Consider the following 26,848-nt stretch of genomic DNA (forward strand, 5'->3'; position numbering starts at 1 on the left):
GTCTCTATATTAACTTATAGAGGTTGCATGATTGTGGACTATCTAGTCAGTGTTATTCCATTCCTGATTACAGATTCTTCTTAACGTGTATTCCCTACCATTGGGAAAATCGTAACTTGCTACATCCCGATGAGTACTGACATGGAGTTCGTCTAAGGAAAAAGCTTACCTTGATCTTCCTTTCCTGGACGAACTCCATGTCAGTACGGCCCGCCCTTTTTTACGGTCATTTGAGAACTTGTTACAAAGACGCCGGTAAGTGGGTGTGGTTGACCTTTTAAAGGATTTAAAGGATTGGAGAGGGTCCTTCTAATGGGAGCAGGGGCTATCCTGATGAGTACGTCCAGGAAAGGAAGATCACGGTAAGTATGAAATAATCTTCCTTTATCAAGGGGCAATTCATCACCAAATTTCTGATTTCCAAACAGAGAAATCGTATGCAAGAATAAGGAAGTCTAGCTTATGGTTTCTCTACTGGATAATTTGTGGCATGTTCACATTCTTTTTTAATAAAAGGTGCAAATGACAAATTAGTAGCATTTACTGGTGAGCTGTTTCAAAACAAAAACCTAATTGGTTACTATGAAATATTATATCCTTGGCAAATTTTGTGCATTATTTAATTTAGTTGCATTATTCCTCAAGATGCCCCCCATTACAACAAGCAGAAATCATATTGCATCATTAAGCTAAATACAAGAGAATGACTGGGAAAGCGAATAAAATATTTTACATCATATTTAAATTTAAAGATTTGAATGTGAGTGGGTCTGTAGAGTAACAGAGAGTTAATTGGTGCCCCTTTGCATTCCTGTCTAATCCATCATGTTGTAATGATAGACGTGGGTATGGCTGGATACATTATATCGTGAAGATTTTGTAAGATATTGCAATACAGGTGGGTTTTGTATCAGTGGTACATAAGAAGAAATTTAAATTGTTTGGTATCCGGAATCTTAAGAATGGTTGAGAAGATGATCACTACATCCTAAACCTGTAAGAAAAAGAGACATTTTATATATGATTTCCTGGAGGCAGGCTATGTTTGAAATGTTTTTATTTATGAGCGCCTTCTTACTTAAAAAATCACCAAAGAACTATTGTGTGATACCGTATATACTCGTGTATAAGCCGAGTTTTTCAGCATCCAAAATGTGCTGAAAAAGTCTACCTCGGCTTATACTCGAGTCAGTGGGCAGTAGCTGAGATTGCAGTCACTTTTAATCATTCCTATACCAACAGTTCGCTTGGGGAGAGACTGCAATATCACACAGAGCCCTCTGTTGGTTATATGAAAGAATAACAGTGCCCCCTCTGTTGGTTATATGAAAGAATAACAGTGTCTGCAATATCACACAGCTCCCTCTGTTGGTTATATGAAAGAATAACAGTGCGCCCTCTGTTGGTTATATGAAAGAATAACAGTGACTGCAATATCACACAGCGCCCTCTGTTTGTCATATGAAAGATTAACAGTGATGGCAATATCACACAGCACCCTCTGTTGGTTATATGAAGGATTAACAGTGATGGCAATATCACACAGCACCCTCTGCACATGGTAGTGGGACAGTGGGACAATGCACACAGTAATCCGTTTGGCAATTCTCTGTCACCATCAACTTTGCAAAGAAGTCCAGTTGATCGCTGGGGGGATCAGTTTGGCGGAATGTGCGCTGCTGGGAGACAGGGCTGTAGTTGTGTCTAGGCTTATACTAGAGTCAATAAGTTTTCGTAGGTAAAATTAGGTACCTCGGCTTATACTCGGGTCGGCTTATACTCTAGTATATACGGTATGTTACTTCTGAAGAAAAGTGATGGCATGGAGGAATCCATTTCCTGGTACTCGTTTGCCTGTGTCTACTTCATCATTGGAACACTTTACCACTAGTTTTTGTGGGAGGACAGCTTGGTTTAATTGTAATGGTGTTTAAGGTATAAAGTTGAATTGTATTTTTCATTTTCAATAAAACTATAAAATCTCAACTTCAGTAAGAAACTCGATTTAAAATAAAAAATATATTTAGCTGCTTGAATGTTTATATACACATTTTTATATCGAAAACGGAAATGTATCATTTGTAAAAATGTGGAAAGATTCCATTTTACCGAATGGCTACAAATTTCACCTACTGGTTTTTATAACAAATCAGTTGCAGCAGGAGAAAAAATTATTTAAAAAAAGTTATAAACCTGCTCATGTATTTACCATACTGCAATATGCAAAGTACAATTTTCTGCTACATTATAACCTTCCTTGTTCAACACTAGCGCAATGAATAGAGCTTGTGCTGAACATACTTTTTGCCTATTGATTTAATCCCAAAAAAAAATCTGTTTTTTGTTATTTCTTCAGCTAAACAGGAAAAACAGGGAAACTAAAGTTAACCCATGTTTGGTGCTTTAGGGGTAGATAATTAGATTCACAGTGCACAGATAATCCCCCTGCATAATGGTCTCCTGTTTCTGTAAAACAAAACAGTCACACCAATGGTTGAAACGAGGAGGTTGTGTCTGGTAATCTAATTATCTACCTTGCAAGGACAAACATGGAGTACCTTTAATTGCCTTTTAAATTCAAAATAACTTCATGGCTATTACAGTAAGTCATATACATAAAAATTTATTATTTGTAGCTAATCGTTTGGTTGATTTGGATTAACATAATGACCAGCTGCTTTCTTCATAAAATCAGGAGTCTATGAGGTTTATTTAGTAAGGTCCGATTTTAGTGGTTTTAAAGGTTTCGGAAAAACACGACTAAGCTTATAAATTCTAAAACCACGATTGTCATTGAATTAATTAAAAGAGCCGAATCTAAAAAGTGAAAACTAAAAAAAAGCCCTGAACAATGCAATAAAACATATGAATACCTCTTAAAAACATACAATTACTAGGGAAGAAAAACATTTGAACACCTCTAAAAGTTCAAATTGATTTAAAGCGGACCTGTCACATAAAAAGCTGTATATTAAGCTTCCTTTCCAAATTAGACATGAAACCCAAATTCTTTTTTTCATTAAAAAATCCATACTTGCATTTAGGGTAAAGCCACACACGAGGTTGCCTCGTCTTCTGATCGACAATCTCCGCGAACTGCCTCAGCGTATTTTCCTATAGACTACAATGAAAAAAGTCGCCTGTGCGCAACTTTGGGCAACTATTGAAAACGCATCACCGCTTGTGCTTTAGTGCAGGCGACTTTTTTCATTGTAGCCTCTGGGAAAACATGCTGAGCCAGTGTGGGGATTTTCGCTCAGAAGATGAGGTGATTAGTCACCAGGCGTCAATCTCCTCGTGTGGACTATACCTTAAAGATTTCTGCTGTCAATCATATATTGCCTGCCCAACCTCAGGCAAGCAATTACTTTCACTTTCCATTCTGCATTTCCTACATGTCGCTGCACTCCCTGTTCACAATCTATAATTGTGTAGCGAATGCAAAGCATGGGCATCAGATCCCCCATTCTGGTGCATAAACAAGATTTTGAGGTGTTACAATGCTTGTCATAATAACAGTGTTTCCATAAAATGGCTGCTGCCTGCTTTCTGTGGGGGTGGATTCAAAGGTTGACGGCAAGAAAGGTTTAAATAATTTATACAGCGTAAATAAAGTTTACTTTGTTTTGCAAACACAATATATAAGAATTTGGAATTATTTTCAGAGTGACAGGTCCTCGTTAAAGTGGTCCAATACTCAATTGACTTTTATAGAACCTCGGCATCTTTTACTTGGCAAAGTTTTGCCTTAAGGTGGCCATAGACGTAACAATTACGATCTTTCTTGGAAAAGATCTTTCCAAGAAAGATCGTTCATTTCAATACACAGGTGTAGAGCTGAATCGTCAGATATACCAGTAGATATACAGATAGAAACAATAGAATTCTACCTGTATCTGACAATTTAGCACTAACAATGGGCGATGTTTGGGTTCCTTCAAAGGCACCCGATCAAAACTTTCCCGTCCAGCTCGATCTACAAGCCGACTGATAACCAAGTCTTCTGCGATATCGGTTGGCTCTTTTTTTCACCATACAGGCACCACATACCGTACGAAAATTCGTTCCATACGATATTATCCGTGCATCTATGGCCACCTTTAGAGGTTTTGGTGGCTATTACACTTAGGGGCATATTTATCGAAATGTGTTTTATTTGAATAAAAAAAATTAATCCACGTTCTTTTCATTCCTATGGCATTTTTTGAAGGATATTTATTAATAGGTGAAAATTTGAACTTACCATTTGATAAATATGCTTCCAACGTCAGAATAGAATGTGAATGAGTTTTTATTTATTAAAATCTGAACTCACACTTCGATAAATCTGTAATTATTAGAGCATTTTATAAACATAGGAAACCCACAAATTATTAGAGATTCGTGGAAAAAATAGACATTTGATTTGCTAGTAAATGACTTGCATACTTAGAGCTGAATCAATTACCGTATTAAATTGTTGTATGAATACATTGCACCATAAGCAGTAAATGGAAAGGTAGATGGGTGAATATATAAACTATGTCCAGAACTGTTTCATGGTATATCTGATTATTCTCAAACTCCGCTTACTTAATTCTACATTTTGCTGAGTATCTGGAGTCGGGTCGGGCTTCATTTTCTTCCTCCGTGGGATTCCCTAAAAAGATTTGAGAATATTAACAGAATATAAGAATACAGAGCTTTCCCCAAAGTAATAGCACTGCCTGTATTTGTCAGTGCTACAAGAGAAACTTAAGTACTCATATTTGTTACATGTTTCTTGTTTAGTTTTTCCTTTCTCCTTGGATCATATTTACAACCATGTTAAAGTATTGTTTGTTTTTTAAATACAGCATTGGCCATATGGCATTTTTGCATGTAAGTAATAAAGCCAGGACTTTAGCAAAAAGAAAATGTATCTGAAGCTGTAACATACCTGTCTGTAAATTCCTTTTCCCCATTAAACCAACAAAGAAATCATTCATTTCTCCTAGAAAGGAAGATAAACAGCAGTCACTGTTGAAACAGCATATTAACAGTATACAACACAGGCTTGGGATACCCTATCTAGAAAACATGTAAGGTAGGAGAGTAGATTAGATAATTTCCTAAGTAGGGAAGGAGGCTGGCAACTGTCCCTTTTTCGGAGGGACAGTCCCTCTTTTGACAGCTTAACCTGCCGTCCCTCATTTGTACTGGGAAGTCCCTATATTCTCTGCACTGAACAGCAAGAAAAAGAAACAAAGTTTCTAACTTAATTGCTTTTAGCAGCAAGCACAGAACAGCTAACAGGTGCAAACAAGATACTTTGTAACAATTTTGAGAAACAAAAAAAACCCAGTTTAGATAAGGAGAAAGTCTAAAGACTCAATCATGTTTTTATGCAGGAAACAAATAACATTATTCCATTATAGTTTTTTTTATAATAAATAAAACCCCCACCTACATTAACTTGAATATAGAAATTACATTGACTTGTATAGAAACTTCAAATGGTTAGGGGAGGACAAGGTGCTCCAGAATTAGTTGTAGAGTAACTCACCAAACAGTGAAAGTGGTCCGGGTGCACCAACCCCAGACCCCCAGCTTTAGGGAGCGGTACAGCAGAAGATAAGGAAGCAGGGCTGACCGGCACTCGAACGGATCCACAAGACCAGAGATATTAAATATAGCTTCATCTCCATCCATATATATATATAGCTTCATGCTTCATTTTTAACTTTTCTACCAATAAATTTATTTTTTAACTGAATATCTCTGGTCTTGTGGATCCGTTCGAGCGCGGTCAGCCCTGATTCCTTATCTTCTCTTGTATAGAAACTTGCCAAGTTTTAGGCGGCAAATTTTAGCAACCAAAGAATCTTCAAAATTTTAAAAAATGAATGAAAAAATATTTGAAAATATTTGATGTTTCAATCCTGAATTTGGTGTAGCCCTAGAAACGTATGTATAGGGGCAGATTTATCAAGGGTCGAATTTCAAAGTAAAAAATACTTCGAAATTCGACCATCGAATTGAAATGCTTCGAAAGTCGAAGTATTTTTCACCGAATTTGCCCATTGAACGATATAAGTAAAATCGTTTTGATTCAAACGATTTTAGCGTACGATCGAACGATTTTACTTTGATGTGTGAAGACGTACATAATGGTTGTAGAAGGTCCCCATAGGCTAATATAGCACTTCGGCAGGTTTAATTTGGCGAAGTATTGAAGTTATTTTTAAAAAGTGAGTACTTGGATTATCGAATGGTCGAATATTCAAATGATTTTTACTTCGAATCAAAGTCGAAGTAAATTCAAAGTCGTAGTATCTTATTTGATGGTTGAAGTATCCAAAAAATTACTTCGAATTTCGATTTTATTTTTTACTTTGAAAATTCCCTCGAATTCACTGTGACCCTTGATAAATCTGACCCTAAATGTTATAGGTATTGTATTGTCCAGTAGAAATAAAAAAGCTTCACAGGAACTGTTCTTGGCTGGAGTCAACTGTGACATTCTCTGGGACCCTGGCAGGCAAGTCCTATTCCACCTGTAAACTGCAATATGTTTTATAAAAAAGTATCTTGGAGAGCTTACGTTTTAAAGGCAGAGAAGGGAATTCCTTGAATTCTAGATAGAAGCAAAATACTTTGTTACAAACAAGCAAAAAGAAAAAATGCTGCAATAATATAAATATAAGAAATGCCAATGATTGCTCATGGAAGACCTACAATATTGCTTGGACGTGATTGGTTGTTTTTGCTATCATCTATTATGCAAAAATGCTGTTAGTAATTATATGCCTTGTTACACAGCAGTACAAGCTCCTTTACTTCTTCATAAATAAACAACATGGAATTATATAAATATCAAATGTGCTGCTCCACCACCAGAACATCAACCATTGTTATATTATTTTATAAATAATTTATTAAAATTCAGAAATGTTGGGTAATTATAACAATTTTGTGGAGTGAAGACAGGCCCTATACCACTGAATCCTATAGATATACAGACTTTGTTTACAGCTTAAACAGCCTTAGGCCTACATATGTGCTGTGGACTAATAGCTTACTATACAGTATAGCAACCAGCTAACCCAATCAGCTATTCAGTTTCATTTTCTAAATTATAGCAACTAATTTAACTGTTTAAGCTGTAAACCATATCCATATGTAAAGCAATGGATTTACCACACTCTGGACCTCATTTGTGTAGAGATAAGTTCCCCTAATGTTGTTTTCCCAGTTATCTATGGGTCAGTATGGATATTCATGCCCCCAGTTCACATAAGGCAAGGTTTTTGGTCTTCACCTAGTACCAGGGGTGGATGTTCTGGTCAGAGTAGTTTTCAGAAAATAGTGAGAACTTTTCAGACTTTAATAAATAACCCCCTTAATATATAAGCAGAAAATGTACCAGAATTTCTTTTGCCCATAAGCCCAACAAATGAATCATCATCGTAAAATCTCTTCAGTAGGGAAGCTGGAAGCTTGTAAATATCTGAACTTCTCTGTAAAAAAAAAAAAATTATTTTATTCTTTGTAATGTATGGATTATTTTGCTTTTTTATGTTTAGCAGCTTTCCAGTTTGACATTTCAGTCATTATTTTGTTGCTAGGGCACAATTTATCTTAGCAACCAGGCAGTAGTTTGCATGAGACTGAACCATGAATAGGAGAGAGCATAAATAGAAAGTTAAAGGGGACCTGTCACTCTAAAACGTAATTCCAAATGCATTTCTGTTGTGCTTGTCAAGCAAAATAAACTTTACTTACGCTATTATGAACACTGTTATATTAAATCTTGCTTATATGCCAGCATGGGGGACCTAATGCCCATGCAATGGCTACGCAGTTATAGACAGGGAGGGGGGATGTAAAGAGGGATGTGATATCTGGAAAGTGAAATCAATTGCCTGCTCTCCCTCTAAACCTGAGGCATCGAGAGGGGGCAGGCAATATATGATTGACAGCTAAGACTTTTAAATACCATTATACCAGGTATGGAAGTGTTAATAAAAATGAATTTGGGGTTCATGTTGAATTTAAAAGGGAGTTTTTAATACAGCTTTTTATGTCTGGGTGACGGGTCCACTCTAGGTAATAAAAAAATTAAATTGTAGCCTGACAGAGTGATATAGGGGCAAATTCACTAAGATTCGTAGTTGCGCCAGGCGTAACTTTGCCGCACTTCACCACACTTCGCCAGGCGTAGTTTCTCCAGCGCTTCGCAAATTCACTAAAATCTGAAGTTGCGCTCAGGGGTAGCGTAAGGTTGCGAAGTTGCGCTAGCGTTGATTCGCTAAGTAAAGCGAAGTTACGCTAGCGAAGGCTAATTTGCATACAGCGCCAAATTCAAATTTCAATGGAGTAATACGTATCAGCACTACAAATGGCTAGAAAAGCTTCAAAACATCAAATAAAAATTTTAATTTGCCCTACACATGTGCCCACTGTCTAGGTAAGTTGCGATGAGTCAGGAAATGGGGGAAGGAGGGGGGCCCCAAAAAATTTTTCGATCTTTTTCAGCCTATCACCCATAATGTAGAAAACACGCCAGCGTTTTTTTGGGACTTAGAAAAAATTTTGACTTTTTTTGAAGCAATCTACTCTATTGCGCTTCGCCTGGTCTGAGGTGGCGAAGGAAGTCTAGTGTAAAAGGTAGCGTTCAGTACACTGCGCGTGTTAGTGAATTTGCGTAGTTACGTCGCTAGCGAAACTTCGCCAGGCGTAAGGGTGCGAAGTAACACTAGCGAAACTACGCCAGCGTTCGTTAGTGAATTTGCGCAGTAACGAAAATGCCAAACGCTAGCGAAGTAACGTTAGCGTTCGGCGCTTAGTGAATTTGCCCCATAGTCTCTTGACAGCTAGGGTCAGTGGCCCTAGTTGCTAATTGGCCATTCTCTCACACACATAGGGGCAGATTATCAAAAAAAAAAAAAATAGGGGTAGAGTTTGAGAAAAAAAAGCGGACACAAAAAGAAAACACAGACAATACTTGTGCAAATGCTATCTTATTTAAGAAAAATCTGTGACAAAATATTCCCACATGCGTTTTTTTGTGGAAAAAAGTCACAGGCCAGTGGGAAATACATTGTCCCATTCATTATCAATGAGGCTGAAAATCTCATGTTTTAATAAACTGGGAAAATAAATAATTGAGTAAAGTTTTTAGAGACTATTCCCATTAACTTCTATACAACTTTGCCAGCTTTTACTTGGCAAGTTTTTTCAGGACTTCAGTTTTTTTTCATAAATTCAAGGTTTCAGAAAGTACTCTAATTTTTTTGTGTCCAAATTTTTTCTCTTTTCAGATTTGTGGGTTTGAACCATAGTAACTATGACAGTTCAATCTTTTGAATACCTCCAAAATGTCCAGATTTTCACGGGACAGTCCACAGTCCCTGATATTATGCATTTACCTTTGATCTCCTGCACTGAACACCAGAAAAAAATACAAAGTTTCTAAACTTAATTAAAAAATAAGCGATTGGTAGAGAATACTCAATGCCATTTAGATACAATTGTAAGTGATAAGATAAGGTCTCTTAGGGAAACTGAATTGAAGTTTAAGGGCAATTTACCTTCATTAATCCGTAATAATGTAAGTCACTCACCAGGCTCCCTGCAGTCCTGTTCCCAGCGCACATATGCAAGATGCACTGCAGCGCTGTGTGGAACACAAGCATCATTTTGCATGTTTGCACCAGGACGTGGCTGTGGCCATGACAGTATAACTGAGCCATGGATCAAGAGGATGACTCATCTTATCTAGCTGACTTGACATAACAGATTACTGCCCTCACCCACACTGGCTCCAGCACCTGCAGCTACTGCTTCTACCTCAGGAGCCAAAGATCTCTCTTCCAGATACATTTTCTGGGAACCACAGTGACCTCAGGATCTTTCTGAACACTTGAAGCTTAATCATGCTCCAACCATAGACCACTGAGCAAGTTAAGGTGGAAGTTATTACATCACTCCTACATGGAGCAGCCACAGTCTTGGACATTTTGTCTAATGGAACAGCAGAACCCAGTCTTTCAAACCACTGAATATTTTTTCCAAGCCATGGCAGTCCTTTATGATGACCCTTGCCGAGTTGCCTCAAGCATCAGAGCAACCCTCAAGCATCAGAATCGTCTCAGCCTCCCTACTTCTTTGAAAAGTGAATTGGCCAGGGTTGGGGTTCCAGTTTCATTATAGGAACTCATTCATTAGCCAGTACAGATTGATCAACATATAAGGGAGAGAAGGTCAGAAAAAGTGTGACAACTTTATCCCTACTGGCTATTACTGAAGGCTCCTCCTCACATCTAGACAGAACCAAGGTCCTCGGCATCCCCTAAACTTGAGCCCATGGAGATTGCTACCCTCCATCCGTCTCTATCATCTGAGTAATGTCTAGGATGCAAAAGGCTGAATTTGTGTCTCTACTGTGGCTTGCTGGGCCACCCGCTCAACAACTGTCCTTCTCGTTCTTCCCCTCCGTGTAAGACTTTGCCTCTTAATAATCCTCATCCACAGTACCGTTTTGCTCCTTTCCTCACTGTTTCTCTTTCTTTACAGTGGGAAGACAAGGTACTCCTGGTCCTGTTTTGTTTAAAGGGTAAGGCATTTTTTAGTAGCAGTATGCACAAAATGTCGCTGTCTTAAATATATTGATAATGGGTTGAGTGCAGAGGACTCTTGTATTTGACTATATGTATTTTGTGGTCACAGCCTCATTGCACCCCCGCCTAATGGTTTTAAAAAATAGTGGTGAGCACAACTTTCCCTTGTTTGTTAAGGTCCTGGTCCTACCACCCATCACTGATTTTGTTTCCTGGATTTTAAGATTGTGGACTCTAACCAAATATCTCTCAGAACCAAGAAGTTTTCATCAGAGTGGCAGATGCATCGTCCATCAGCTCCGGACCCATCCTACAGTAGTCCATTCTACTAAAAGCTGTTAAATAAAATTTAAATGTTGTTGCCTTTCCCTTAGTCCCATTGGTTTACCACAAGCATAACCTTGTCTATAATTGGGAAAATGGCAGTATTACTTTCTCAACTAACTTTTGCTATTGTCTTCTAATGTCTTCGCTCAAAACCCAGAAATTATGCTGTCTCTTGTGAAGGACTCTTTGAGAGATTTTTCTGCATATTTTGATATTTTGATTTTTTTAGGACATTTTCTCTTCCACCACACCAAATTTATGATTGTCCAATAGACCTTCTTCCTGGGATTAAAATACTCAAATACCCTTTGGGTGCATCTATCCACTTGCTGATAATGAACTAAAGGTTCTACAGGAATACCTGGATGACAACCTGGCTATGGGCTTTATCCTCCCTTCTACATATACTCCTGCTGGATCTTCTTTCGTTGACAAGAAATATTATACTTTGAGACCATGCATTGATTATTGTGACCTTACGTCCTTAACTGTCAAGAATAGATATCCTCTTCCTTTGATCCCCAAACTTTTTCAAAATTGATGGAGGCTAAAGACTTTTCTAAATTTGACCTCAGGGGATCCTACAATTCAGTTAGAATTTGAGAAGGAGATATCTTTGTCATAATCTATTTTGCTGATATTTTAATCTACTCAAATTCTCTGGCAGAATATTTGTCTCTGAAAGCCTTCATTTGGAATTTTTTTCATACTGTTTATGACTCCAACTTGGCTGGCCATCATTCTGGCTCAAAGGTTTCTTTGGTGGCCTAAACTCTCTCTCAACTGTTTTGATTACATAAAATCCTATGACACTTTTGGTAGATCCAAAGACTCTTATTGTAAACCTATGTGGTTACTTATGGTAGCATAGTATATTAGGTTGAAAAAATACACACGTCCATCAGCCTTTTAACTCTATTTTAACCTGCCTAACTGCTAGTTGATCCAGAGGCAGCAAACAAAAAAAGACATTTGCAGTCTCTCCAATTTGCCTCAGAGTGGTAGAAAATTCCTTCCTGACTCCAAGATGGCAATCGGGCTAGTCCCTGGATCAACTTGTACTATTGGCTATCTTCCATAACTCCGTATTTCATCACTTGCTAAAAAGCCATCCAACCCCTTCTTAAAGCTATCTAATGTATCAGCCTGTATGACTTATTCAGGGAAAGAATTCCACATCATCTCGCTGTAAAAAAAACCCTTCTGAATAACCTCCTTTCTTCTAATCAGAATGGGTGACCTTGGGTCAGCTGGAAAGACCTTTATGATCCCCTTATACATTTATATATAGTTATCAAATCACACCTTAAGCACCTCTTCTCCAGCATGAACAACCCCAATTTGGCCAGTCTTTCCTCATAGCTAAGATTTTCCATAACTTTTACCAGCTTAGTTGCCTCTGTACCATCTCTTATTCAATAATGTCCTGTTTGAGCACTAGAGTCTAAAACTGTAAGTTACACTACTCTATACAATGGAAGAGTGACCCCCCTTCTCCCATCAATCAATGCCCCTTTTAATACAGCTCAAGACCTTATTTGCCTTTGATGTTGCTGAATGGCATTGCTTGCTACAGCCACGAATCTACAAGGACTTCAAGGTCTTTTTATATTATGAATTTGCCTAGTGATTTCCCATTTAGGGTATAAGTGGCTTGAATATTTGTATAAGCATGGCTTTACATTTACTCCTATCATTACCAGTTCCTTCCAGACCCTGGGGTTCTGTTTATTTGAATTTTATTTCCAAACTACCTCCATCTGATGGACAAACCACTATTTTTGCCATTGTCGACCCACTTTGTTCCTTTTGCTAAACTTCCATTGGCCACTGCTGAACATTTTTATCAAGGAAATTGTTTGACTCCATGGAGTTCCTGATTAAGTAATTTCTGATGGAGTTCAAGTCACCTCTCTATTTTTGGATGTCCCATCCATCTGTGTTCCATCCCCAATTTAATGGGCAAATGGAGAAAACCAACCAACCAAACTCGTGAACAATACTTGAGTTGTTCCACAACTTATCTTCCACTTAACTTCCACTCACGGAATTTTCCTGTAATAACTATCATCCATCCATCCATCCATCCATCAAACAATCTTCTTTTTTTTTGCCTATTATGAAATGCATCCTGCCTTATTACATTCTTCTTTCAATGAAGTCTTGGTCCCAGAAGTCAAGGACTGCTTATTTTTTGTTAAGGAAAATTTTAAAACTCTTCAGGAAACGATAACCAATGCTCAACAATACTTTAAGGTTTATGCTGACAAGAAGAGAAGTGAGGATACTGAATTTAAGGTTGGTGACAGGGTCTGGCTCTCCTTTAAACTTGAGATTATCATGCCCAACCAGGAAACTTGGTCACTGCTTTGTGGGTCCTTTTGAAATACTCAAACAGATTAATCCTGTAACTTTCCAACTAAAACTTCCAAATTCTTGGCACATTCACCCAGTTTTTCACTCCGCTCTCCTTAAACCAGTGACCACTAATCTTTTCCTGGATGAATTCCTCCTTCACTTATCAAGGTCAATGGTCAAGAAGAATTTGAAGTGGAAGATATCCTTGATCATAGACTAAGAGGTAAACAACATCAGTATCTGGTCAAATGGAAAGGATATGATCCTGAGGAAAATTCTTGGCACATAACATTCATACTCCTGAACGATTACAGAATTTCCAATGGAAGAATCGTGTTCACATCCAGGTTGGGGGAGCATTGTAAGATCACTCACTGGGCTCCCTGCAGTCCTGTTCCCAGCCCATCAGCACCCATTTTCGCTCCAGCGAGCATCAATTTTGTGGAGCACATTTGTGGAGCACATTTGTGTCAGAATGTGGCTGCGTCACCACATTTGGCACCTGTTCTGGCGCTTATAAGGCCCAGCAGACCAATAGACCAACAGTGCTCGGTTATCAAGCTTACTAGTTGTGCCTGGCATTCTTGTAATTTCCTATTGTGACCTGTGCCTGATCCTCATCTGTGAACCTCTGCTGCCTGCCCTAGGCACCTGTTTTTGATGATTATTCTGCTTACTCACTGGCAGGACCACCATCAGAAATCGCAGGGCCCCATAAGACAAAATTTCCTAGGCCCCCTGGGCTACGCACACTGCAAGCCCCACCTACAGGTCCGCCCTCCCCACAGTGGTGGCTAGGGTTCCCACATGAGAAAAAAAAAAAAGGTGGCCAAAATTGGTAGCCAGCCCCCCCCCCACATTATAAGAAAATTGGTGGCCAGGGTCCCTTAAACATCCATGCCTTTGCAAGTCAGCAGCTCTCAGAAAGATGGGGGGGTCCGGGCTAATCAAGTAAGTGTGGTGTGGCCGGGCCCCCCTTCAATCGGGCCCCCTACAACTCTCCCCCCTGTCCTCTCCCTGATGGCTGCCCTGCTCACTGGTACCTCAATATTTCTGCCCTCCAGCCTCTCCCTATTGCTGAGTGTCCTGTTCAAAACCCCAGGTGAGTTGCTTGTGGGTGACAAATAACACCTAAAACATGACTCTAAAACTCCAAGAAATGTGTCCAAACTTTCCATAACCTGCCAAATATTGTAAAATGGATGTTTTATTTAGGGGGTGTGACACAAAATTATGTGGTCAAACATTTATTTAAATTTTTGGTATGTCTTTTTGTCCTTGTAAAACCTACCTGACCAAAAATGATGGGTACTTTGCATTTGTGTTCATGGGGGGGAGGGATTCAGGGCCCTAACATTTCTTATGGCAGCCAAGGGTATCAGCTGTGTTGTGTTCAGTCAAATAGGTGGCAACCCAGGGATCATGATTCTGAGGAGGCCCAGTTGCCTATATTATAATTTGTCCTGAAGTGAACCTAAAGTCTACTAAAAAACCATGCAAACATTAAATAAACCCAATAGGCTGGTTTTGCCTCCAATAAGGATCAATTGTATCTCAGTTGGGATCAAGTACAAGGTACTGTTTTATTTATGCAGAAAAAAAGTAAATAATTTTTAAAAATGTGCATTTATTGGATAAAATGAATGGGCGAATGCCTTCCCGTAATTTAGAGCTTTTTTAATAGCGGGCTTCTGAATAATGGATCCTATACCTGTACTGTTTTATTATCACAGAGAAAAAAGGAAATCATTAAAAATCTGGATTATTTTGATAAAATGGAGTCTATGGGAGATGGCCTCCCTGTAATTCGAAGCTTTCTGTACCTTTAAATAAAAAGGCAAACAAAACATAATAAATTCTCTTGCTGAAGATACATGACATTTACCGAACCATTACTACAAACAGAACTTTCAGTATATAAAGGGAACTGACATGGTTATAAATCCATTAAAAGCCCCTGGATGCTTTGTAACCACAGTTTTTTTATTCTTGCCGTTATACATTTTCCATGTAATTGATCTATAAACAAGCCTTGCTTTTTTCATCTTGGAATTATTTGTAAGTACATAAATATTAGGTGCGTATAGAAACTGGTATTTCTACGTTGAATGAATGCAGAGCTCCTTATAGATGTATGCTGAATATTGTTTACTCTCCATTATCTAACTGAGTGATGCAGCGTACCTTCTGATGAAGTAAAAACATACAAACAACTAAATAAACCAAACACAAAAGACAGTCGAGCTAATGGAAGTGGAGGAGACATTTTCTGAGAAATCTTACGTCATTGGCAGCAAAGTGTTTCTGAAAAACCTTTCACTGTCGAAACACTTATGAAATAGTAAGTAGGAAATTGTCATGTTTAGCATTACTTTGTTATATGGAGGTTAGTAGCTGCAGATGGGTAGCTTCTGGGGACCTCTTCAGAGGCTCAGAGTTTCACTGAGAAGAGGCCTTGAGCTGGTACCAAGCTCAATTCATAAGGTGTAGCAGGTGGAGGCTTATTTATTAAAGATTGAATTTTAGTGCTCTTTGAAGTTTTTTAAACCACGACTAAACTCACAACCTCTAAAACCACGAATGGTTTATAAAAAATATACGAACAAAAAAAAAAAACTCTGATTGATGCACTAAAAAATACAAAATGCCTTTGGACAATCCCTAGCAGAAAAAAAATCGGAACAATCCAAATTGTCCAAATTGTTTAAAAGCAGACCTGACTACAAACAGGACTTGGACAACTTTTAGCGGCAGAATTTAATAATCAACCCTGTAGCATCATCTTAGACTTCAGGCCAACCTCATTTTCTGCTTGATAATTTGTGACAACCCCTAAGCTTAGCTTCTCAACAGCTGCTCAGAGCCCATTGAGCATGTGAGTGTCACAGACACTTTCCAAGATGGTGACCACCTGTGACAAATCTGAAGCCCGGGATCTATGCTACTATTGAGAAGCTGAAACTTTAGACTGGTGCAATAAGTGCAGTATATAAAATATAGCATTTCTAGCCATATTCATTCTTAGGGTTTAGTTCTCCTTTAAGCAACTAATAACCTTAAAAATAAAGGCTAGTAACTATACCCCCCATTTTGAAATGTTTCAAGATTTATCCATATTATCCTGTCCCCCTTGGTAGAACATAAAGTTAGAAAGCCTCCCATGATAGAGTACAAGGTGAACTCTAAATTTGATAGCATAGTCCTGTGTCCTGTACAGTATGTGGTGAAATCTGTAATAAAGGATCACTGTAGTACTGTAAGAAAAGAGGTACATATAATACAGTTAAAATGAAGGATGAACACTGACTTATAAATTGGCCAGATAGAAAGGTGAATGAGCTGGATCTAGTGGCCTACATAAGACAGCGAATATTGAAGTTGGGAGCATATAAAAAATAGTAAATGAACAATAGATTTATGGAAAACAAAGGGAGGAGAGCCTCTAATTTGTAATAAAATTTGTGCTGCTAAAAGCATCATTACAGCACATTTTAAAATCTTAAAAGCAAAACCAGAAATTACTTGCTTGCAAATTTTGTTGGATAAATACCATATATTCACCACTATATAATAGCAAGGAAATAATGCCATTCAGAATCAAAGTGGTCATAAGATCATGGCAAAAGATTAAAAGTTGGCTACCCCAAAACAAAGCTGCTGCACTGAAAGCTTTTAAGGCCTTTTTAGAAATGTTTTCATCTGAAATGGGGATGAAATTTGGCTGTGATTGATTTGTGACCTATTCTTTGCTGCAGGGCCTGCCAAACCCACAGGGTTCCCTAGGCACCCAGTCGGCTACCTCCAACCCCCCTCGTGAGCATAATAAAAGAGAAGGTAGGGGAGAGCAACAAAGGAGTAAGGGGATGGGTAGGGAAGTGAAGGAGATGGGGGGAATGAGGGGGGGGAGAGGAGGGAGCTGAGAGCAGCAGGGGAGTGAACCTGGACTAGGCGAAGGCAGAAGACCTTTGAACAGGCACCTGCCCAGCTCCCCCACATAGTTGCGCACTAGGCAGGTGCCACTTCTGCCTACCCTTAGTTCCGGCCCTGCCTTGCTGTTCCAATTGGTTCAGAAATCCTCTTTTTTTGCCCTCCCTAACAGGTACATACTTCAGTCTAATAGCTGTGTCTATTTATGGTTCTGAGGACCTGTCACTACAGCTACTCAATATTTTCTCTCTGTGTTTATGTATGTATGTATAACTATATTTATAAAGTGCAACAAGGATACACAACACTGTACAATCTTAATAATGTACAAATTACACACGGAGGACAGGAATTATAATAAATACAAAATGTAGAAATAAAATAAACTCCACTTCCCCTTCTCTTCAGAAAAGACGTCAGGGCGACGATCCATCCAACGGCGCTTGATTTCTCCTCCCTGGCTGTTCTACTGACAGCAGGTGAAGGAGCGTGGGCTGTGAAGAGGAACAAGGGACACTAAGCAGCAGCTGTAGCGCAGGAGGAGGAGGTGACTCTACATAGGATGATGCGGCTGGGAAGCGTGGTCAGTTCAGCCAAGGGCACGCTAATTATCCAGAGTTCATTTTAGGGACCCCCTGGCACCCATGTGGAAGATCCATGCCAGCCTCCCAGCTCTGTGCCGCAGAGAAGCCCCCCATTCTTCCGGGAGAAGCAGCAGCATCAGCAGTCAGTTCCGTGCGCTCAGCGCCCATAGCAACCCCAGTGCTGCTGTTGGCTAGAGCTGTAGCCCAGAGCCGCATAACTGGAGGGAGATGCGCTCATATAGGTCTGGGTGCTGGGCAGCGGGCTGTACTGCAGGGAGCTCATGTCATAATGGTGCATGGGCTGGGGCAGAGGGAGCGCCGTGGCGTGGTGTGGATGGTGATGCGCTGTAACCAGATACTGAGGAATTAAAGAACCAATAAGATCCCGGGGCTCAGACGCCCCTCCAGACACTGTGCAGAGATGGGAGAACGTGCAGCCTGCGGGGGGGGGCTGATTCTGAACCCGTGCCGCTACCTCCTGCGCTACTGCTGCTGCTTAGTGGCCCTTGTTCCTCTTCCCAGCCCACGCTCATTCACATGCTGTCAGTAGAATAGCCAGAGAGGAGAAATCAAGCGCTGCAGGATGGATCGTCGCCTTTTCTAAAGAGAAGGGGAAGCGGTAAATTATTTCTTAATAAAGGCTTTGCGATTTTAAAGTTCGTTTTGTCTTTGTGGTTTTTTTTTGTTGTATACTATGGAATTTTTTTTTAAAATTTTTTTTTGATGTTACTAGTCCTTTTAATAGAACTGCATATAGGACATGCGGGAAGCCATGGGGTGGACCTGGATCACCATGCCTCAAATCTGCTAAAAATTATTTAAAATAAAAACCCAATTGGATTGTTTTTCACCTATATAGATTCCTGCAGCTAAAACATAAACATAAAGTATAGGTATAGGATCTATTATTTCCTTTTTTCCCCCACTACTTAAAACAGTACCTTGATCCAAACTAAGATATAATTAAACCTTAATGACAGCAAAACTAGCCTATTGGTTTGATTAACGTTTCCATTATTCTAGTAGACTTAAGGTATGAAGATATAAATTACGGAAAGATCCGTAATACGCAGAGGCAGGGCTGGATTTGAGTAAGCGGCGCGCCGAGGCCCGCATGGTCCCAGTGCCAAATCCGGGCCTGGGCGGAGGGTGATTTTTTTTTCTTTGGGTATGCTAAGTATAATGTTACTTCAACAGTTTCTTCACCAGTGATTTTCCACTGGTGGAGAAACAGCTGATTCAGTCCCATATTATTGGCAAAAGTTGTAATTCACCTGTCTGAGCACACAGGGAGGATATTTGTCTAAAAATACCATACAATGCGAAATCTGTCACATACATGGGTTGACTTACGAGCTACTAACTGATGCTCCCACGGGCTTGTAAGGTGGATGAAAATGGTGTTGTATGAAAATGCAGTGAATGCTGATGTAAATCCATTTGACAATTCTTTAAAGGCACACTACACCAAAGTTCTTAAAAAAACCTGAAATTGTTTTATTCAAAGAATTGTCAAATCGATTCACCTCCAGCATACAGTATATCTTCTTTACAGATTTACAGGTATTTTCCACAGTCTCCCCACTACACTGGACTTGCAAACCCAGCCTCTTGGCCTTTCTTGCACCACCTACCGGTCAGGAAGTCCGCACACGTCCTACGAGACTTCCACTTTGCCCTGGTAGGAATTTCCGTGTGCCACCTCCCTCCTTCAGCCAGCGTGCCACCACAGCAGCGCCCCCTAGCTTTTCCGGATAGGATTTTCACCACAGGCCTGGGTTGTCCACACTGCCCTGTCTATCTCTCTTTTACCTATCTGTGGCCGAGCCACGGCTACTAAGCCTCTTACTCCTTGGTGGAGTGCTGGCTACCCTTTCTAACGTTGCCCTCACTGGCTATGGCACCTAGTGCCCCATTACAGTTCTACCTATCTAACCTTCCAATCCGACTAACCATGCCCTGGGTGGAACCATCCCTTTTATACCTTTTCTGTCCTGTCTCACTACTTCCCTCTAGTGGCCGGGGCAGGAACTACATTTTACATTACACCGTTATATAACGCTTATATAACTAGTGGACAAACCTTGTAAATACACCTTTTTAACACCAACTTTTTAACTCTAGCTGACCCAGAGGAATGGGGAAATAGATTTAAGGCATGTATGCTGCAGTCTAAGTTGTGATGAAAATGGAGGCAGCACTCCAATAAGAAGGAATGGCATATTTATTTGATAGGCAGCTAAGGTAATAACCCCTTGCATTAACTCCAAAATAACTTCCAAAACCACTTATCCTGGATGACTTGAGATGCAATGTATGTTGCATATACCAGACAAGCAGGTGGAGGATTAGCAGCCGCTTTCTTTCTTGGCCCTGGTCATCAGAACAAACAACCATCCTGGGTAAAGCTCAGTAAAAATCTATTCCCTAACTGGGCTTGGCACACACAGATCAGCTCATAAACTTTTCCAAATCTCACAGAATTTTCAGTGCAGAATGTCATGGTGACATCACTAGAGTCACTAGGTAGGGATTTATTTTCTAAAGACACTAGTCTGAAGCACAATCTGCTCATCCCCCCCCAGACATGCTCAAATAGAAACATTGATGACAGAGGATTTTACATTTTCTTTTAATTCTTTAGGCAAACAGGTTTGGGGAGGCAAGCCTCTCTAAGGGGCAAATTTACTAAAGGACGAAGTGACTAACGCTGGCGAAAATTCGTCATTTCGGATCTTCGCCGATTTACTAACGGTCGAGATAGAAGGAGATAGACTCGGTACTTCGCTCCCTAACACCTGGCGAATTTGCGCTCTGGCGAATGGACGTAATTATGCAAATTCACTAAGATGTGGATTTTAATGAACGTTACCTCTTGCACCAGACTTGCCTTCGCCACCTCAAACCAGGCGAAGTGCAACAGAGATAGGAGTTACTAAAAAAATTGTTGAATGTTTGTAAGTCCCAAAAAACGCTAGCGTCTTTTCCTTTTTTCAGGGTGATAGGCTGAAAAAGAGAACGTTTCCTAACATATGGCACATAAACTATACAGTGGGCTCATGTGTAAGGCATTATAACAACTTTGTTTTATTTTATTAAGGTTTCCCAGTCTTGTAGTAGTAATGGACCTTATGGGGGTTTCCTGATAAGGGGTCCCATATCTGTACTGGTGGCAAATTGATCACATCTCATACCACTGTCACATTAGATTTAACAGAATTGCCACTTTAAGTAAGCAAGCCTGTAAGCCGGAAAAGTCAGAAAAAAACTCTGTGCAGTAATAACTACCTAGAACTTAAACGATGTATAATTCTAGATTTAAAAAAACATTCTCATAGGGTAGATACACATTTCACATGGTATAAAATCCACAAATTAGGTTTTTCAAAGAAATAATTAGGACAGCTTTGGAAACACTGAGGGGCCCATTTATCTAGCTCGAGTGAAGGAATAGAGGAAAAAAACTTTGAATTTCGAATGTTTTCTTTTGGCTATTTCGACCATCGAATGGGCTACTTCGAACTCGACCTTCGACTTCGAATCGAACGATTCAAACTAAAAATCGTTCAACTATTCGACCATTTGATAGTCGAAGTACTGTCCCTTTAAAAAAAACTTCAACCACCTAGTTCGCCACCTAAAAGCTACCGAAGTCAATGTTAGCCTATGGGGAAGGTTCCCATAGCCTTTGGTAGCTTTTTTTAGTCGAAGAAAAATCGTTCGATCGATTGATTATAATCGTTCGATTCGAAGGATTTAATTGTTCGATCGAAGGATTTAATCGTTCCATCGAAGGATTTTTCGTTCGACTTCGATATTTGAAGTCGAAGGATTTAACTCCGATGGTCGAATATCGAGGGTTAATTAACCCTCAATATTCTACCCTGTGTAAATCTGCCCCTGAGCCTTTCCATCACTGCTTACATCATGATCATCACCCCCACCTAGAAAATTGAGCATGATGCAGTACCGAAGAGCGCCATGGATAGATCCTAAGAACTGAACATACAATTCAACATAGACCATCTCCAATATTAAGCTTGAAAAGTATATGGTACACATTTTTAAACCATGGCATATGTAAGTTGATCAAGTAAAAGTAATGACTGAATGAACGCTCAGCCCCAACAAACAAAAAATCTTTACAAAGTCTGTTGAAATGATTATTAATCCAAATAACATTATGGAAGTTAATGCTGATTTCTCTGGACTAGGGGATTGTAGAAGAAAATGTCATAGTTACATAGTTACTTACATAGTAAGATACATCGTTAAGTTGGTATGAAAAAAGATCAAAATCCATCAAGTTCAAGCAAACCCCAGTGCACATATATACACATACTTATACACTCACATATATAAACTATATATACCAATATATATACTAAACTAACTGTAGATCTTAAGATCACACTAGCCTTTGATATTATGCTTCAAGAACTTATCCAAGCATTTTACAACCTCACTGCCCTCACCGTGAAGAACCTCCTACACTGCTTCATGTGACAGACCAGTTGCAACCATCTCTTTCTACCTGATAATAAATTAGTGGCACTTAAAGAACCAAGAAGGGTTCAAACAGTTATGGTGCCAATTTGTTAGTCATCCCCCTCAGTGACAATAATTACTATTTTGTTGCCCTGGAAAAATAAAACGGTTACAGATTGATTGTGATTAAATCTTAATGCATTTCAATGCAACTGTAATTCATTTTAATTTGAATATATTTCAATCAGTGTAGCTACACTAAATGCAATTTCATATATCCAACAAACCAGTAATCCGGAGCCTTATAAAGCCCCATTCTGTTGCCAATGCTTTAAAAGCATGCTTTTATATCGCTCTCAAAGATAATGGTTTCTTCAACACTTGCACTGTTCTGTTATTGAAAGCATTTAGATATCGACAAATAAATAATTAAAAAACACAACGATAACAATATCCTTTTCACAGAAGCATGAGCAACCCAGAAGTTGCATGTCTGCATTATGGTTTATCCACCCCATATAAAAATGCTAATTTGAGACACAAGTTCATCATTGCATATTATTTTAATTATGGCAAAACATTGCTTTTTTTAGTCAAATCACAGCAGATATATTTCTAATTGCACAAGTGTATTTGCCACATTAGCAGACCTTTGAGATTCCTCAATAGGAATGTATCCCTACCTTAAGTTGTGTAGTTGAACCTTGCACCACTTGTGAGTCCCCACAGCCTCCACGGCATGTTCTCACAGCCACCAAAATAAGAACAACAAGACCAACTGCCAAATTCTTCATCTTCTCACTGGCTCTAAGAGACAGGGTTTGTTTTATCTCCTTCTATACAAAGGTGCAGCCACAGTATCTGGGAATCAGAGAAAATAAAAGGTATATGATTATGTCAAACAAATGACATTATGCTATTTTACATCATTTAATGTATCTTTAGTATGTCTTTATAAGAGGCATTGTACAATATATATGACGATATGACATGAGACCTATTGCCTCATCCATTATTTTTATATTCTCATAAACAACTCTTTTTCCTGCATCTCAGTTATATCATGAACCCATAGAATAACGGCAAGGAGTCATGTCATAATGGCTGAGATATTGTTTACAGCAATTGCTAAATAAAGCTGTTATTTTGTATATAAACAGCAGCACTATAAGCGAGGTAAACATGCAAGTCAACAAGCAACACAAAAAGAGATGATTTGCTCTCAAACGTACACAGGCATACACACAATCACAACACCAGTAAATGCACACATAAAAACACATACACTTGCATTTTTAGAAATATAAATTATAAATTGGAAATCAAAACACACACATGGTACAGTGGGATTCCCAGTGGAATTTGTTGCAGGTACTATACAACTTCCCTGACTGTCAGTGTATAGAAGCTATATGTCATTATATTTTTCTCTAATTGAAATATCAAGGGGAACTGTATGATAATATATTTGCATTGATTCCCTAGCTTTTTAGTTTGCAGAAGCCTCCATTATTCACAAGATGGCTGGCCTTAACCTTCCTGGTCACTTCCCATAGCCCTCTTTAGTGTTTTAACCCCTTTTAGGAATGCGTCAACATATCCCTTTGGAATGTTGAATTGTTAGATGTCCAGTCCTGCTGGTGGTTTAGTTTCCAAATCAATATTATACAAGCTAATTTTTCCACTACATAATAATTTAGGTTGGAAAATGGCACATGTCCATCAAGTTGAACCTAACTAAATTATATACAAAACCACCCACTCCTGTAGGTATAAAATATACTATAAGGCTGATTCTTTGAGCTAGGCGCAAGAAAGTGTCTTCATGCAGTCTCTCATTGGTAAGTACTTGCATCTCACCCTTGGTCTCCAAGACAAAATTACACCCCAGTGCCCTTAATCGTGGTTTTCTGCGGAACCAACTTGGAGTTTGCATGGGGTGCTTGTTTTCACGTAAATGAGTTTATGCAATCAATATGAGCCGCCCGTATGCATCAACAAAGAGGTCGTATATTGGAATTTTCAACAAAACACTCCATATTTCTTCAGATTATAGCATTCTAGACACCCAGACATGTGGGAGAACATTGCTAGGTGTCTTATGCATCATTGAAAAAAAAAAAAAATATATACACTAGTTTTGGTTCAAAGCTGAATGATTTCAAGGGTGTAAGTATCCCTACCAAGGCAGAGTAGCCTGAGAATGTTGTTCATGACATCATGCACATTATTCCCCATAGTGATGACATAATGAACAACCTCCAAATGGTTCATGCAATGCACCATAGTAAACAAGTGTTTAGTTTTGCATAATATTTGCCCATATTGCCCAACTGTGCTTAAAAACACAAAAATGTCTTAACCCCGATTATTTTCTAACTTTTTCTATTTTTGTATCACGGCACACAACTGTAAAAGCAAAGTTTTCTGGCTAGTTACAGATTTGAGGTTAAAAACCCCAAATAGCTGTGGTTGCCTTTCCTTACAGAGCAAACGTGGTTCTTCTCTGTTTGAGAGAGACTATGATCAGCAATGAGTTCTCAGTAATGCAAGATCATTTCCATCAGAATTTGGCATCTGTTGTTTAGTGGAATCAAATGGTGATGTTTTTATTTTACCTCCACTGAAATTGGTATAAATGTATCCATATTGAATAAAAAGACCATGCGCCTGTATTTTTCAAATATAAGGAAACTACTGTATCCGAAAGCAACCCTACCGAATAGAGGATATTTTTCATTTAGTTACAAATGAATGGAAAACAAGTTCTTCAAACACATGCATTCCATAGTGGCAGTAAGCTTATTTAATTAAGAGTCAAAATGATTATTTCTTAGATTAGATTGCATCAGCTCCAGGCTATCATTACAGCAGGGCGTATTAGTCTTACAAAAGCATTAAATTAAAGATCAAGTAGCCCCAATTCACACTGATAGGATAGGTCTAAGCTCTTCTTTCGGCTAAAGGCAAAACTCAGTAAATATAAATATGCCATTATAGTAAAGTTTCTTGTTGCATATTGCAGTGTCTGCCATGGCCAGTATATATTTAGTACAAAAATATGAGTTGTTTTTCTGTTGTTTTCTGATCCACATAGAAAGTCTATCAGGAATTATATTCAGTAAATATATATTTTTCCCCCTAATTAACTTCATCAATTGAAAAGTGGAACCATTACAAGTACAGGAAAACTGAATAAGGTTTGATATTAAATTAGCAATACAAATCAAATTTGCTTTAACAACATTACAAGTTAATCAAGTAACCCTAGAATTTTTTGAACATAAAACATAAACTGGATTGTATTTTCCTTGGCTAAAGGTTTAAAACACCACCCATAATTTGGGAACAGTATCTATTTTCTGTGCTACTTTACTGACAGACTTTGCTGTACATCAGTGTAACTGTACTACAACATTCAGCCAACATGCTAAATAGAACACCAACTCTTTTAGCAAATGAACCAAATATCTAGCATGTAATAAAGCTAAGAAGTTGTCCAGTTGCTTTCCCAGGCAATGGGCAAGAGTTAAGGCTGCTGAATTATAGTGGAGGCTCATGTTTGTGCTGCTGCAGAAGCCACAGATTGATATGGTTGCTGTCACTATACCTGTAAGTGCAAGCGTTGCTCTGCTCCGCTCTGCTGTGCTGCTGCTGGATAGCTGGTTGCTGCCTTCAATAGTCTGCTGCAATTCCTGCCTTTAAATACAGACACGGATCCTTGGTGATGAGATCCTGCTGTCACTCAATCCCTTTTTATGTTTTACTCATTCTCTTTTACCCTCTCCCAATCCTGCTACAGGTCGCTGCCTATCTCTTTCTATTCTTTCCTTTCTTTAGTCTTTAGCCTTTAGTTTTAAATTCCAATAACTAAGCCTTGTGCCTCCTATTCAGTTACCTTTTTTGATCTTGATCTTTCTCTTTGTGTCATTCTGCTGTTTTTTAATTTGGGCAGCTTCTGATATATTTTAATAAATTTCTACATAAGGTGCTGTTACTTGCATAATATGAATACTTTATATATTGTAGACAGAAAAGTAAGTTAATGATTTAAAATCCAGAATGCTTCGGACCTAGGGTTTTCCAGATGAGGAATCTTTCCATGATATTGATCTCTATACCTAAAGTCCTGGTAAAAATCATTTAAGAGTGAAATAGGATTGTTCTGCTATGAATATATATTTGTGTAGCTTAGGTACCACCAAGTTCAAGGTACTGTTTTGTTATGACAGAGAAAAATAAAATCATTTTAGAAAATTATAATTATTTGCTAATAATGGACTCTATGGGAATTAGCCTTGCCATAATTTGCAGCATCCTTGATAACTGGTTTTCTGGATAAGGGATCCCATACATATGTATACTTTAGATAGATGTATATATATATTACTTATTTCCAACATGTTCTTTTCAGATACAAACTGACTCTCCTTTAAGGTAAATATACTTCGTAAATATGAATTACATATAATAACTTTTCCGTCCTCTTATAATGTTGTTTTACCAAATAAGATTTTAATAAAAACAAAGAATTATAGTTCTCTATCAGTAACTCAATGCAACTTGAATAAAATCTGCAATAAA

The 26,848-nt window shown here is 38.6% G+C and overlaps 1 protein-coding gene across 1 annotated transcript; it reads right to left on the reverse strand.

The window, feature by feature from the left end:
- Nucleotides 1–725: 725 nt before the first annotated feature.
- On the reverse strand, nt 726–26,004 carry LOC108709129 (tachykinin-3). The gene is made up of 7 exons (XM_018248742.2): nt 25,875–26,004; nt 22,948–23,125; nt 7,385–7,478; nt 6,563–6,595; nt 4,919–4,972; nt 4,573–4,639; nt 726–994 (listed from the first exon to the last, which is right to left on the reverse strand). The coding sequence occupies exons 2-7, from the start codon at nt 23,056–23,058 to the stop codon at nt 982–984; spliced, it is 372 nt and encodes a 123-aa protein (XP_018104231.2). The 5' UTR covers nt 23,059–23,125; nt 25,875–26,004; the 3' UTR covers nt 726–981.
- Between the last annotated feature and the right edge of the window lie 844 nt (nt 26,005–26,848).

The sequence above is a fragment of the Xenopus laevis genome, chromosome 2S (genome assembly GCF_017654675.1).
Source record: "Xenopus laevis strain J_2021 chromosome 2S, Xenopus_laevis_v10.1, whole genome shotgun sequence".
NCBI classification, from domain to species: domain Eukaryota; kingdom Metazoa; phylum Chordata; class Amphibia; order Anura; family Pipidae; genus Xenopus; species Xenopus laevis.